Below are 13,179 nucleotides of genomic sequence, written 5' to 3'. Positions count from 1 at the left end.
TATTCCCGTTCTTCCCTTACCATGCGGTTCCTCACTCACAGGCAACATACCAGATCGAAGTATTGACAGGAAGTTGTCAGTGCAGTACCTAACACAGAGACTTCGGAAACTGTGAGATCATGACCGACAGATCAACAGACGGTGTTTCCAAAGATTCGGGCGGGGAGGAGCAACCCAGAGAACCACAGAGCTCTGCCCCACCACACCTTCCGCACGACCCAGAGAACTTCGAGGTGCACTCACGCCACCACCCAAGTCCGGATTCAGACCCACACAAGCTGCAGCTGCAGCAAGGCGAGCTGCGTCACCAAAGCTCACCGACAGCTTCGGGCCCGGGCAATTTCACAGGTGCGGGAAGTAGCGCCACTTCAGAAGACCGCCACCAGAACCAGACATCCGATTTTTTAGATTCTGACACTCCGTCCCAACCTTGCGAACCGAGGCAACCGTCTGAAAAGCAACCTTCCCCGTCAGAATCAGAACCACCACCTGCAGTGGCACCACTCCGTCCCTTTAATACCACTGCTTCTACCGACCCCCATCTTGCACCGTCCTCATCAACTATACCATCAGCAGAACAAAGAACCATAAGCCACTCTCCAACTCCACGAATTGCCGATCGTGATCATATCCGATCTCTTGCAAGCGCGGAACCATCACCAGCATCAAGCGGTACCGCTACGCCAACTGGCCAACACCGTCGCCGTTTCAGGAGCATTCGCCCTCTAGTTCGCGCAATCATGGCGTTAGAGAAGAGCCGCAGGTTCTCGACGGGCACTTCGGTGCACCGCAAGCGCCAGATGAGCACACTGGTCGAGAAGGAAGGTCACTATGGCCCTGCTCTCACGGTATGTTAACCACATTTTATTTCGTCTCGTTATCTGTGTCGTAGATCACGGCGGATTACTAACCTTTGTGAAGACGCTCTATCTGGGTGTTGCGGCCGTCTTTTCCGATGACCACACCGCAGTTGTGGCCCTTGCCATCCACGACACCGTCTACCTCGTGGACTTTTCGGTCAAGCATATCATTCTCGATGATGCTATGAGGATGGGCGCGGATCTCATTGCCGACTATGTCATCTCTGAGGTCGAGAAGTATGAACATGAGAACTTCTCCAAGTTCATCGGCGCGGGTCTCCCGACGACGCTCAAGTACATGAGCCCCTCTCTCTGCTCCCGCCTCTGGCTCGAGCTGGACATTGTCCCCATAGTGATGCGGCCAGATGATGAGCACAAAGAAAAGTCCTTCTGGGATGTGAAGCGCGTCGATGAGCAGGCTGATTCCATGGCGCGGAAGTGCATCATGTAAGTTTCAACAGGCTGTTGATACCGAGGCGCACACGAAAACTGATATGGGACAACAGGAACTTTGGGCCTTCCCTCGTCCCACTTCTCCAAGTCGGCTGGCGAGGTGTTGTCCAGACCGACGCTGGCTTCCGCGCCCACCTAACCACGGTCCAAAACCACAAAGACACCTGTGGCAATTCCACCTGGGAATCCATGTTGACCTACGCCAAGAAGCTCAGGGGCAACAAGACCAAGGTTGCTTTCTTCAGCTCCACCCCTCAGGGCGGCGGTGTTGCCCTTATGCGTCACGCATTGGTCCGGTTTGCGCGCCTCATGGGCGTTGACTTGACTTGGTATGGTGAGTAAAATTAACTGGCTACCATTCCACGCCGAGAACCCCAGTAACACTTTGCAGTACCCAAGCCCCGGCCTGGAGTCTTCCGTATCACCAAGAACATCCACAACATTCTCCAGGGTGTTAGCCACCCGGACCAGCGCATCTCGGCCGAGGAGAAGCAGGCCATCATTGACTGGATCACCGAGAATGCCACCCGGTATTGGTTCTCCGAGGGCGGCCCCCTGTGCTCACCCGCGGACGGTGGCGCCGATGTTGTGATTGTGAGTAAATTCCCCTCGGTTGTGTCACCTGCACGCCACCGCAATGCTTCCTCACCGAGACCAGCTCCCTACCCCTCTTCATGCAGAGATGCTGCAGCCGTGGTCAAGTGACCAGCGCTGGGCCACTAGAGCGTGGGGGCAGGGGGTGTATCACGTCTTGCCATGACGGTGCATGCTGACGAACGCAGATCGATGACCCCCAAATGCCCGGCCTTATTCCGCTGATCAAGAAAACCACACCGGACCGACCGGTTCTCTACCGATCCCACATCCAGATTCGGAGCGACCTTGTCGCCAAGGCCGGTTCACCGCAGGCCGACATTTGGGACTTCCTCTGGAGCAACATCCAAGGGTGTGACATGTTCATCAGCCACCCCATCCCTATCTTTGTCCCCCACAACGTTCCCCGGGAGAAGGTTGTCTACCTCCCTGCCACGACTGATTGGCTCGATGGACTGAACAAGCCTCTCAACAAGTGGGATTCCGGCTATTATGGCCACATCTACAATATCGCCTGCCATTCTCAGCGCATGTAAGTCAAGCTCCGCACCCCACCAGCGTTGGTCGAGTTGATGTTGACGGCTCCAGGACGGAACTCGCCTGGCCCGCTCGCAAGTACATCATCCAGGTTGCTCGCTTCGACCCCGCCAAGGGTATCCCAACCGTGATCGACTCGTACGCCGAGTTCCGCCGGCGATGCGAGAAGGCCGGTGTGACCGATGTACCCCAGCTTGTCGTCTGCGGCAACGGCTCGGTTGACGATCCCGATGCCAGCCTGATCTACGACCAGACCATGAGCCAGCTCGAGACCTACTACCCCGACCTGGTCAAAGACGTCAGCATCATGCGGCTGGAGCCCAACGACCAGCTCATCAACACGATGCTGGCCAATGCCCACGTCGTGCTCCAGCTCTCGACCCGCGAAGGGTTCGAGGTCAAGGTGTCGGAAGCCCTGCACGCCGGCCGCCCCGTCATCGTCACAGCCACGGGCGGCATCCCGCTGCAAGTCAAGGACAAGGTAAACGGGTACCTCGTCACCCCGGGCGACTGGAAGGCCGTGGCCGGCCACCTCATGGATCTCTTCACCGACGAGGAGCTCTGGAAGAAGATGAGCCACGCCGCGGCCACGGGGGTCTCGGACGAGGTCGGCACCGTCGGGAACGCCCTCGGCTGGTTCTACCTGGCCGCCAAGTGGCACGAGGTCGGCGTCGAGAAGCACGGCAAGGGCGGCCTCGCCGGCGACGAGAAGTGGGTCAACGACATGGCCCGCCTCGAGGCCGGCCTCCCGTACGCCGAGGGCGAGAACCGCCTGCCACGGCACTTTACCGAGGTCAAGGAGGTTCCGGTTCACCCGAAGCCTGCTGCTGCTGACGGGAGTGCTTAAGGGGACACGAGGTACTTGAGCTGCGGGTGTGTGTTTGGGTTCGGTGGTTGGATAATGTACATCGGAATTGATACCATGGGTTTTCGCGATGAATGTTTTGCAGTGGATGCTTGTGTATGTTCGTTTGATACGTTCCTTGGCCCTTGAGGCCATTCTCACCCTCGCTAACAAGGACCGCGGCCTTTATGATCTAATACGCTGGCTCCAGGACACACGGCGTGACCCCGCACTCGGGTGAATTTGGACATGGCACGTTTAACGAAGGGTGAATCCGCGGGGCAAGGGCGGCTTTGCTTCAACAGTGGGATACAGGCCCCATGGTTCTAACGGGGTATGAGGGATGATAAATGATGGAGGGAAGTCGCGTCGCCTTACATACCCGAACAGGTATAGACTGAGGGTTGACAAAGAGCGATGGCTTACAATTAGCCCCTCAAATTTAGCCCCTCAAGAAGCCCCTTGGCTGTCGACGGTTATCGGGTCAATGATACTAATGGAGTAGTTTGGAAACCCTCGAGCCTTCGGCCATGCCCACAGGGCAACAACCTAATGCGTGTATTCTAGCTCTATCCTGCCCATCATGCGCACGAGGCGAGCACAGTACCTTGCCCCAAGCATGCGTTTCTATCCAAGCCCACAACCTCCCCACCCACACACACAACCACACAACCACGCACCCAACCCAACCCCCTACACACTCATCTCCATCGGAATGATCTTGTGCGGATTATACCCCTTCACCACAAAATCATCCGCCCGCCACCCATCGATACTGCCCCCCTCCCCCTCGCCCCGCCCCTGGCGGCTCGCGATCTCCAGCTCGGGAAAGGGGCGCGGCTCCCGCTCCAGCTGGGTCTGCAGCGCGTCGACGTGGTTCAGGTACACGTGCGCGTCGCCCATGACGTGGGTCAGCGACCCGGGCACCAGGTCGCACACGTGCGCCAGCATGTGCGTCAGCAGCGCGTAGCTGGCGATGTTGAACGGCACGCCCAGGCCCATGTCGCAGGAGCGTTGGTAGAGCTGGCAGTGGAGGTGGCCTTTGGGGGTTGGGGTGGTGGCTGTTGGTTCGGGGGTGGTGGCTGTTGGTTCGGGGGTTGTGGTGGTGGGGTTTTGTTCGGTGCGGCGTGACCGCCCCGCGCCCGGGTAGGAGACGTAGAACTGCGCAAACATGTGGCACGGCGGCAGCACCATGCTGGGCATGTCGGCCGGGTTCCAGGCGCTCAGCACCAGCCGCCGGTCGAAGGGGTTGGTGCGCAGCGTGTGCACGATGCGCGCCAGCTGGTCTACCCCCTGGCCTGTGTAGTCGGTCCCGCTGTCCACGTACCGCGCGCCGAAGTGCCGCCACTGGAACCCGTACACGGGACCCAGGTCCCCCTCCGCCCGCTCGGTTAGGCCGAGCTTGTCTAGGAACTCGCGCGATCCGTTGCCGTCCCAGATCTTGACACCCTGGGCTGACAGTGTGTGTGACGAGGTGTCGCCCGAGATGAACCACAAGAGCTCGGCGATCACGGCTTTAGTGAAGACGCGCTTGGTTGTGAGTAGCGGGAGGATAGGCACGCCGTCGCGGTTGAGGGAGAATTTGAGGGGGCGTGGGGCGAAGATCGAGTAGGTGCCCGTGCCGGTTCTGAATACGCAAGGTCGGTGTCAGTTGGAGTGTTTCAAGGGTAACTTGCAAAGAGAATCACCTGTCGCTACGGAGCTCCCCTTCGTCGAGGATCTCGCGGACTAAATCGAGGTATTGGTATTCTTCATGTCGGGGTTCGGTGGCGGTTACCGGAGCCGCAGGGGCGGGATCGTTTTGTGTGACGGTCATGTTGCGGTGTTATTTCTTCAAAGGAAATGACCGTCTAAGAGCTCTGGCAGGTGTTTGTTGCGTGTTGGTTATCTTTCGAGCGGGAGTTCGTTGTCGGCTGGTTGATGGGGAAACGCGATCCAAACCCCTTTACGCGTCGACGCGAGCCCAAGACCCCGCCCCCACTATGGTGGGGCAGAGTTAATCCCTGTTATCCGCGGCCTTCTTTTTCTCAAGCGCGACAAGCGCCAGGACCAGGCTGATCAACAACATCGCACCTGCGACCTCGGCCATATGAAGCGCGCTTACCTTTGTTCTTTCAAGCACTGCGCATTCTACCACTACAAACCGCGGGATTCACACAGCCAGCCCGATAATCTCGCTATATCACACTCAGTCTTTACCGCAATCGACCGTCACTCCGCTCACTTAGCGACAATTCTCAAATTCGGATCCGGGTGAATGTTATGTCTATTACCTAGGTAGGTCGCTATCGGGCGAATGCAGGTTCCCCACTTCGTGTGTACTCAGTTCTCTCCCCCCCGGGCCCCTTTTTGCAGCAAGCTCAATGTGCCAGTGGGGTATCTGAAGTCAAGAGGAAGAGGCAACGAGGGAACGTCGAGATTACACCGAACTATCGCCGCTTCGAGAAAACAAGGTCGTAGCCCTTCTCAACACGGTCTTGATATCATGTGCCAGGGATGTGCCTTTTCTGATGTAGATAGTCGGGTCGCAAGTGGCGAACCCGCTCCCCGGACAGGTCGAGTAAACATCATAGTGTTGGGTCAACCAGTGCGTGGTGCTGTACCTCCTATTCCCAAGAGCAAGAGTTAGTAGATGATTTTAACAGGGCATAGGGGGATAACTTACAGCCAATCTGCATTCTGCAACGCCTTAGCGTCCTGGTCAGCGCCGTCTTTCCAGAACTTGAACTCCTTCATGATAACAGCCGGTCTGAGATCTGCTTCTTGGATCGCTTGGAGGAAGCTTCTGTTGAGCGTCGTGTCCACTAGAAATGTGTGCTCGTTAATTCCCAGGATAGCTTCAATGCACTCATGGTTTCCCGTTATCTCCAGGGGCAGCTCGTAGGTTGTGTGTTCAATCTTCCCTTTTCGCTGTGCTTTCTCAAGATACGCCGCCACGTCGCCGAAAAAGTATGCCCTCTTGGGCCTGATTTTGTTGGTGAGCTCACGATGTCCATCCTTAACGGACCCCCGTGTGAAGTGGAGGATCTTGTCGATCCTGATTCCGGCCTTGCTCAGTTGTTGGCAAAGGGACGAGGTAGCAGGGTCGCGCAACATGTCGAGGAATTTACCGCTGCCCGACTCCTCGTGGGAGGTGTAGTAATCTACTTGGGTTTTGTAAATTCTAGCCACCAATTCCTTGTACTCGGGGCTCCCCATTTCCCATGAACCGACTTGGAAGAACCGCCCTGGCTGGTTAGTTATAGCATTGCATATCCTACGTCCGTTAGCTACGCCATTGTTATTCCTTTTGCCGAGTGGTTACTTACGTTTCTTTGTCAACATCTTGCCAGACCCGACCGGCGTCCTTCAGCGCGAGTCGTGCCTCCAGGATGTGTGGGGGCTCCTCAAGCTTGTCGCCACGCACTAAATACTTGACCCGGTCCACAATATCCTGGCGTTTCTCTTTAGGCCAGGCACCCTCGAAGTGTCCAGGCCCGAGCCGCCGTGCGCCTGGTTGGGCCCTAATAGTATCCTCGTCCATTGGTAAATGGAGATAGGTACTTCGAAAATCGATGCGGTTGATTAGATGTCCTATCGAGGTTGAGTGTAGGAACCGTCGAGTTGGGATTTATCAACACGATATGCTTGCGAGTTTAAGAATCCAGGATTCGGTCACTAATTCGGTGTGCTCTCTTGGTCTGCTTGTAGTGGCTGTGATCCAACTGAGGTTCCTGTCACTGTTTGTAGCGATTGAGTGCCTACTCAACGGGCTCTTAGAGATTGGGGTATTATATACAACAGGATTTTCAGTTGGGACCCCTTTCATCTAATTTAGACTTCATAAATGCACAGGAAGGTAAACCGTAATGTGAAAGGGCGCCTTTATTGCGCCACTGTCCTGTCTAGTTAAACAATACCCGTCTTGACGCTGTTAGCTTCCGTGCAGTTTGAAATAAAGGAAGTTAAGAACCCATGGGGTACAAGTTGAAGCAGGCGTAGAAAGACCTTGGAGACTTTCAAGTTGGACGAGTAACAAATTAGTAAATTACTCGACGCACTCGATCTCCTCTCACGCAAAGCCCATACGACTGCTTTAAACCCTTTGACGAGTCTGACGCTGTGAGCACATAATCCCTGGCTGTCCCTTGCTCAATTAATGATTACCGAGTTGATATTCTTCCGTGGTTAGACAAAGGCTCCTGTCGCCCGAGTCTGTTTTCCGTTTCAAGGCGCCCCCACACAGGGCCACGGTGAGGTACCTCTGTACCGAGGTACTGAGGTACCGATTTAAATCCGAACTCCGATCTCAGGTTAACGATAGCGAGCAACGGGATAAGGTTGGAGTGCGTTATCATGGTGTTACCCCAGATCCAGAGAGCTGGGAGCATCTGGGGCAGATCCGCTATCTATAGACATATGTGCATGATACGTATGTAGATAAGACACATGGTAACGGGACAGTTCGGTCTTCGGTACCCGGGGAATTGGGCAGCTGTGACAGAGGGCCCGGGGGTTGATGACATTTTGCAGTGTCAGGACTGGACCCTGAAGAGCGGGGCCGCCTGCCCAGGCCCAGGGGACCCTGCCGATTGCCCCCCTGGGCGTTCCTGATGACGAACGGCGGAACACCCCGCCCGCGGGAAGGCGCACAAGAGGCGCTAGGAAAAGAAAAAGATCTGGAAACAGCTGATCGGTAGAAAATTTGACATCGGATCATCTTGTGGATCGTTCTTGACTGTTAGCTTCCGGGTTTCGTAACAGTTTCCGTAGGAACCTGACAAAATGGCCCCCTAGATGCCCATGATTTCCCGACCTGCGGGTCTTCCCGCCGCGGAGATGTTGGTTCCTCGAACAGCAGCCGGAATAGCTGATTCAGCAAGATTTTCGTTATCAATTGTGAGCTGATCCCTCCCTCTCTCCATCACGCCGAGTGCATAGGTGGCCTGACCAAACCCCCCAGAACTGACCTGACCAGACCGGGGTTAAGCGAGGTACACCAAACCAAATCAGGGTGGTACCAAGGTATTTAGCGCAATGGTTCCGAATCGTTTCAGAAGCGTTCCACCCATTTTAGTAGATTACGTAACAGTCTAGCTCTATATAGAGGATTAAGTTATTTTCAACTTATCTGAATTCCTTTCCTATTACCTCCGAAAACCTTTTTTTTTTTACCGTCCCTCCCACTCATTTCACAACTATTCTAGAATTATTTTAGTAATTTTTTTTTCCCCTAGTAATATAGCTAGCTATAACAAATCTATAAGAAGAGAAGTATTTTAAGAACTATTCAGAATCGTTTCAGAATCTAGATATAATCAGTTCCTAACTGCTTCCAAACCGCTTCTAAATAGGTTTAGAAGTATTTACTAAATCTTTAACATTTTCCGCTACTAGCTAGAGCTCAGGCTCTATATTAGGTATAGGGTAACGGTTAACCTCTTCTTCAATTTGGGCTGTAAAATAGCCGTAGGGGGGAAGAAGTTGACCTGACCAGTCTGATTTGGTAAGAAATGCGCCGTTTTTGCCCCGGTCAGGTGAAGTTAAGCGAGCTCGCTTAACCCCGGTCTGGTCAGGTCAGTTCTGGGGGGTTTGGTCAGGCCACCGATAGGCACCCATCACGCCTCGGGCCAGATTCCCTGGTATCCGATTACCCCCACAGAAGGAACTGGAGAGAGCGAACGATATCTCGACCAATTGTAGACATGGTATTTGCCATCACGCAACGAAGGACCCCGGAGCCCGATGGCCCATCCTCGGAGATGTTTGTTTCTGCGCTGATCGTACGGGCACCGCGTGGTCCCACCGCCCTCCGAGGCCGGGAAAGTCAGGCGAGACCGGGTCGGGTGTGACAGCCACGAAAAGCTCGGCGCAGGGTCTGATTCGCGTCTCGTTGGCGGAACGGCCCGGCGATAGACGGGGCATCAAGATAAATAGCTCCCTGAGTCCCTCGTGGGTCGTAAAAGGCAGCGATCGGACCGGCACTGTAACATCACGAACCGCACTTTCCCACTTGTCCAAGACTCCGAGAAAGGACGGGCAGCCGGCAGAAGCAACCACCCCTCGAGACGAACCGGTTCGAGAAGGCGTTAAAACCCCGCACCCTTGAATCCTTTAACCCTTCAAGCCTTCCGACCTTCTGGCTTGAACTCCTCAACTCATCCCACTCGACCCATCGACCAACATTCACACACAACTCCCAAGTAGACCACCATAAACAAGCATCTACACCATGGCTTCTGTCACCGAGAGCCAGATCGCCATCGTCAAGGCGACGGTGCCTGTCCTCCAGGAGCACGGCCTCACCATCACCACCGTCTTCTATGAGAACTTGCTCCGGGAGAACCCAGCCCTCCACAACGTCTTCAGCAGCAGCAGCCAGGCCACTGGCCGGCAGCAGCGGGCGCTCGCCGGCGCTGTGCTGGGGTATGCCACATACATCGACGACCTCCCCAAGCTGAAGCACGCCGTTGAGCGTATCGCCCACAAGCACGTCTCGCTGCAGGTGACCCCCGCGCAGTACGACGTCGTCGGAAAGTACCTGATCCAGGCCATCGGGCAGGTCCTCGGTGATGCCGCCACACCAGACATCGTTGACGCCTGGGTTGCCGCATACGGCGTGCTCGCTGGCGTGTTCATCAACCGCGAGGGCGAGATGTACAAGGCCAACGCGGCCGAGAACTGGGTCGGCTGGCGCAAGTTCCGCATCACCCGCAAGGTAGCCGAGAGCAACGCCATCACGAGCTTCTACCTCGCCCCCTCCGACGGCAGCGCCCCGCTGCCCACGTTCTACCCCGGCCAGTACGTCAGCCTGCAGGTGCACGTACCGGAGCTGGGGTACCTCCAGAGCCGACAGTACTCGCTGAGCGAGGGCCCGGACCCCAAGGGCGAGTACTACCGCATCAGCGTCAAGAAGGAGGAGGCCGTCGCCGAGGCCGGCGTGCCGGGCATCATCTCCAACATGCTGCACAGCAAGTACGCCGTCGGCGACGAGGTCGAGCTCTCGCACCCGCAGGGCGAGTTCTACGTCGACCCGACCGACACCTCCAAGGAGGGGGTGCCCGCGGTGCTGATCTCGGCCGGGGTGGGCGCCACGCCGCTCAAGGCGATCCTCGACAGCCTGACGACGGGCCCGGCGCGGCCCCGGCCGGCGGTCAAGCGGCCCGTGTCGTGGGTGCACTCGGCGCGGACGAGCGCGGCGCAGCCGTTTGGCGACGCGGTGCGGCAGATCTGCCGCGACAACGAGAACGTCACCGCCAACGTCTTCCTGCGCAACCTCGGCCCGGACGACCAGGCCGGCGTCCACTACGAGTTTGGCGACATGCGCCTCGACCTCGCCAAGCTGGACCGCGATCGCGACCTGTTCGTCGCCAACCCCGCCGCCGAGTACTTCATTTGCGGCCCGGAGCCCTTCATGGTCGATGTGCGCTCCGCGCTGGCCGCCCTGGGTGTTGACAGGAGCCGTATCTTCCTGGAGTTGTTTGCCACTGGTGATGTTCCTGCTTAGGTAGGCTAGGGCGTTAGTGTTAGTCAGGAAGAAGATGGGTGGAAGAAGGGACGAACGGAATAACGGGATGGGCTTTGGAGTAACGGCTTGATGTAATGGATTTGACTTGCTTTTGTCGTTGTTTCTTAATGTTTTATGGATGGATGACCTAGTCGGATAATAGGGATATCACGGGCGGAATCAAAGTATCATCTCTTCTCTCTCAAACAGTCGTTCCAGGAGAGCACTCGTGTGACCGTCATCCCCTCCAGGTTCTGGGGTGCCCGAGCCTTTTGTAAAGAGATGATGTGGCCGCCCAACGGCTCGTTCCGGGCACGCCTCCTACTCCCTATTCCCGATCGAGCCACGGCTGGTACCATCTTGCAACAACCCCGCTTCATCTTGTTGTTGTTCTCCGCGGAGGATGCCAAGCCGTGACTGGCGGATTCCAAGCGCTGGGGCCGTCCGGGTGCAGAAGCCGAGGGGACGGGGCCAATCAGGGGCCTGACGGCTGACCATCAACATCCACGCAGTTGGGTGGGAGTGCGAGCCAGCTGTCTCCCTCACGGTGCCAACTGCCAGTGGCTTGATCAGGATGGACCGACTCTTCCCACTGCGGCAGCTTCAACCCCATCCATCCGGCACGCACCTGAAGGCTGAAGCTGGCGTCAACCGGAGATCAGGCCGAATCCCTTCGGTCTTGGAACTCAGAGATACCTGACCTGTGTCTGTCTGCTTATTGTTCGATTTTCAAGTGTTTTGTGTTGTATGTATACGCCCTTTCTTTCTTTGTCCCACGCCGGGGACCGCAAATCACAATCCCATTCTCACCTTCATCATACTAGTAGTCCGGTTCAAGTCCGAGGTCAATATCCCACCGCAGCTACAACCCATCTAACCCGCATCACATTGTTGTTCCACACCCAGTGTATCACCACACCAGCCGGACAACTGACGCAATGGATCGTAAAAGGAGGGCTGAGGCTGGTCGGTAAATGCGGTATAGCCTGCGTGGAAGTCCCTCCCTGGACGGCTGCGTTGTATTTGGGTACCTAAGTAAGCGAGCGGCAGATGGTGAGGGGAAGGGGGTGTAGACGGGACAAGGGGGAGTTTACGGGATAATCTACTCGGTTCTGCCTGCCTGCTGTGTGTAAGGTGCTCAGTAGGCATTCCAGTCCATCCTTCTTGGTGCCGTTGCCCGTTAAACAGACCGATGTCGACTTGGCTCCCTTTCCGGGCGAGTGTTTTGAAGTTTGAACTCTGCCTCTGGCCTGGTTACAGTTCGAGGCGCGGCATCTGTGTAACATTGGCCCGTCTTTAAATCCACTTCAAGCCATCTCTCATCGGGAAGTTTCGATGTGGCATTAGGTTGCTGTTTTTCGAACATTCAGGCGCAATGGGTAATCTCAATGTTGATACATTAATCTTCCCCGTTCATTCTTTCCAGATTTTACCCTTTCATTGGAGTCACTTCCATTCTTCATGTTTCTCTCTCTCTCTCTGTTCGATGCCTGTCCACTCCTCACAAGGTGACGAATACCTCACATCCCATGGAGTCGAGAGGTTCACACAAGCTGTGCTAGGAAGTAGCCATGAGTCAAGCATTGGGAAGGCGCCTGTGTGGTGGACGGTTTCCTGGATACAAACGGCAGACGATGTCATTCGGCCACCACATGACCGTCGTTCACCGGGGAAACTTGAGGGCCCGGAAGTCAGGAGTCGGGCCTTCTGGCTTGTGATATTACGAGATGGGATGAAGTACCGTAAATACCGCGTTGGACGCGTTAAGCGAGGTCGAACTCTGAATAAGTAAGCGGGTTAAGAAGGTTGTTCTGTGGACATAGGGGCTACACAACCCACATCAACCCTCCTCTCTCGCATGTGAAGTCTTGCTAACACAGCAAGTGATTTTTAGTCTACCCCCAGAAGAAACGTAGGTGCTTATTCTCAGTTGTGCTGCTCTGACAGTGTACGAAACACAGTGTTGCTCCTTCCTCCCTTCCTCCCTCCCTTTCTTAGACTTCGTCCGACTCTTTTTTGAAAACTCTTCTTGATCCCGCCCGGCTTAGGGCTTGAACAGCAAACCTGTTTTTTTATCACACATTACTTACTCTCTTACAGTGGATTGTAGAAAACTTTGCAGGCTATATTATGCTCTGCGCTCACTCAACACCCACCTTCTTCCCACTTCCCTTGTTCATTTTCTCTCACAGAGAACAACACCAGACTTCTTCCGCCTTTTCCGACTTGTTGCGATAGACCACTGTTTATTGCGACGACCTTCTTTCTTCTGGTTGCCATCTCTCATTCTGAGCAGTAATTCGCATTCCTTTGCTCCCGTTCAGCGATTTCTGTTCTCCAGCGAATAGATTGATTCCCTTAGACGGCTATACCTCACCGCTGTTTGGCGGCGTTTGCGCCTGTTA

The 13,179-nt window shown here is 55.6% G+C and overlaps 4 protein-coding genes across 4 annotated transcripts; 2 read left to right on the top strand and 2 right to left on the bottom strand.

The window, feature by feature from the left end:
* Positions 1 to 740: 740 nt before the first annotated feature.
* On the top strand, positions 741 to 3,291 carry B0H64DRAFT_418990 (glycosyltransferase family 4 protein; the record flags this gene model as incomplete). The annotated part of the gene is made up of 6 exons (XM_062805352.1): positions 741 to 848; positions 922 to 1,307; positions 1,367 to 1,647; positions 1,705 to 1,907; positions 2,096 to 2,439; positions 2,496 to 3,291. 6 exons carry the CDS (start codon positions 741 to 743, stop codon positions 3,289 to 3,291), a joined length of 2,118 nt encoding a protein of 705 aa, XP_062656662.1.
* A 690-nt stretch (positions 3,292 to 3,981) lies between these two features.
* Positions 3,982 to 5,213, bottom strand: B0H64DRAFT_363521 (thymidylate synthase/dCMP hydroxymethylase domain-containing protein; the record flags this gene model as incomplete). Its single annotated transcript, XM_062801809.1, has 2 exons — positions 4,977 to 5,213; positions 3,982 to 4,915 (listed from the first exon to the last, which is right to left on the bottom strand). The coding sequence occupies exons 1-2, from the start codon at positions 5,102 to 5,104 to the stop codon at positions 3,982 to 3,984; spliced, it is 1,062 nt and encodes a 353-aa protein (XP_062656661.1). The 5' UTR covers positions 5,105 to 5,213.
* Positions 5,214 to 5,321: 108 nt separating this feature from the next.
* Positions 5,322 to 6,811, bottom strand: B0H64DRAFT_476725 (uncharacterized protein; the record flags this gene model as incomplete). Its single annotated transcript, XM_062808166.1, has 3 exons — positions 5,322 to 5,894; positions 5,954 to 6,544; positions 6,597 to 6,811. The coding sequence occupies 3 exons, from the start codon at positions 6,809 to 6,811 to the stop codon at positions 5,708 to 5,710; spliced, it is 993 nt and encodes a 330-aa protein (XP_062656660.1). The 3' UTR covers positions 5,322 to 5,707.
* Positions 6,812 to 9,346: 2,535 nt separating this feature from the next.
* On the top strand, positions 9,347 to 10,868 carry B0H64DRAFT_206711 (globin-like protein). The gene has a single exon (XM_062799350.1). The coding sequence runs from the start codon at positions 9,500 to 9,502 to the stop codon at positions 10,772 to 10,774; it is 1,275 nt and encodes a 424-aa protein (XP_062656659.1). The 5' UTR covers positions 9,347 to 9,499; the 3' UTR covers positions 10,775 to 10,868.
* Positions 10,869 to 13,179: the final 2,311 nt, after the last annotated feature.

Source organism: Chaetomium fimeti, assembly GCF_033439085.1.
Source record: "Chaetomium fimeti strain CBS 168.71 chromosome Unknown B0H64scaffold_6, whole genome shotgun sequence".
Taxonomy (NCBI): domain Eukaryota; kingdom Fungi; phylum Ascomycota; class Sordariomycetes; order Sordariales; family Chaetomiaceae; genus Chaetomium; species Chaetomium fimeti.
Note: the sequence above shows the minus strand (reverse complement) of the source record. Positions and strands in the feature narration are given on the sequence as shown.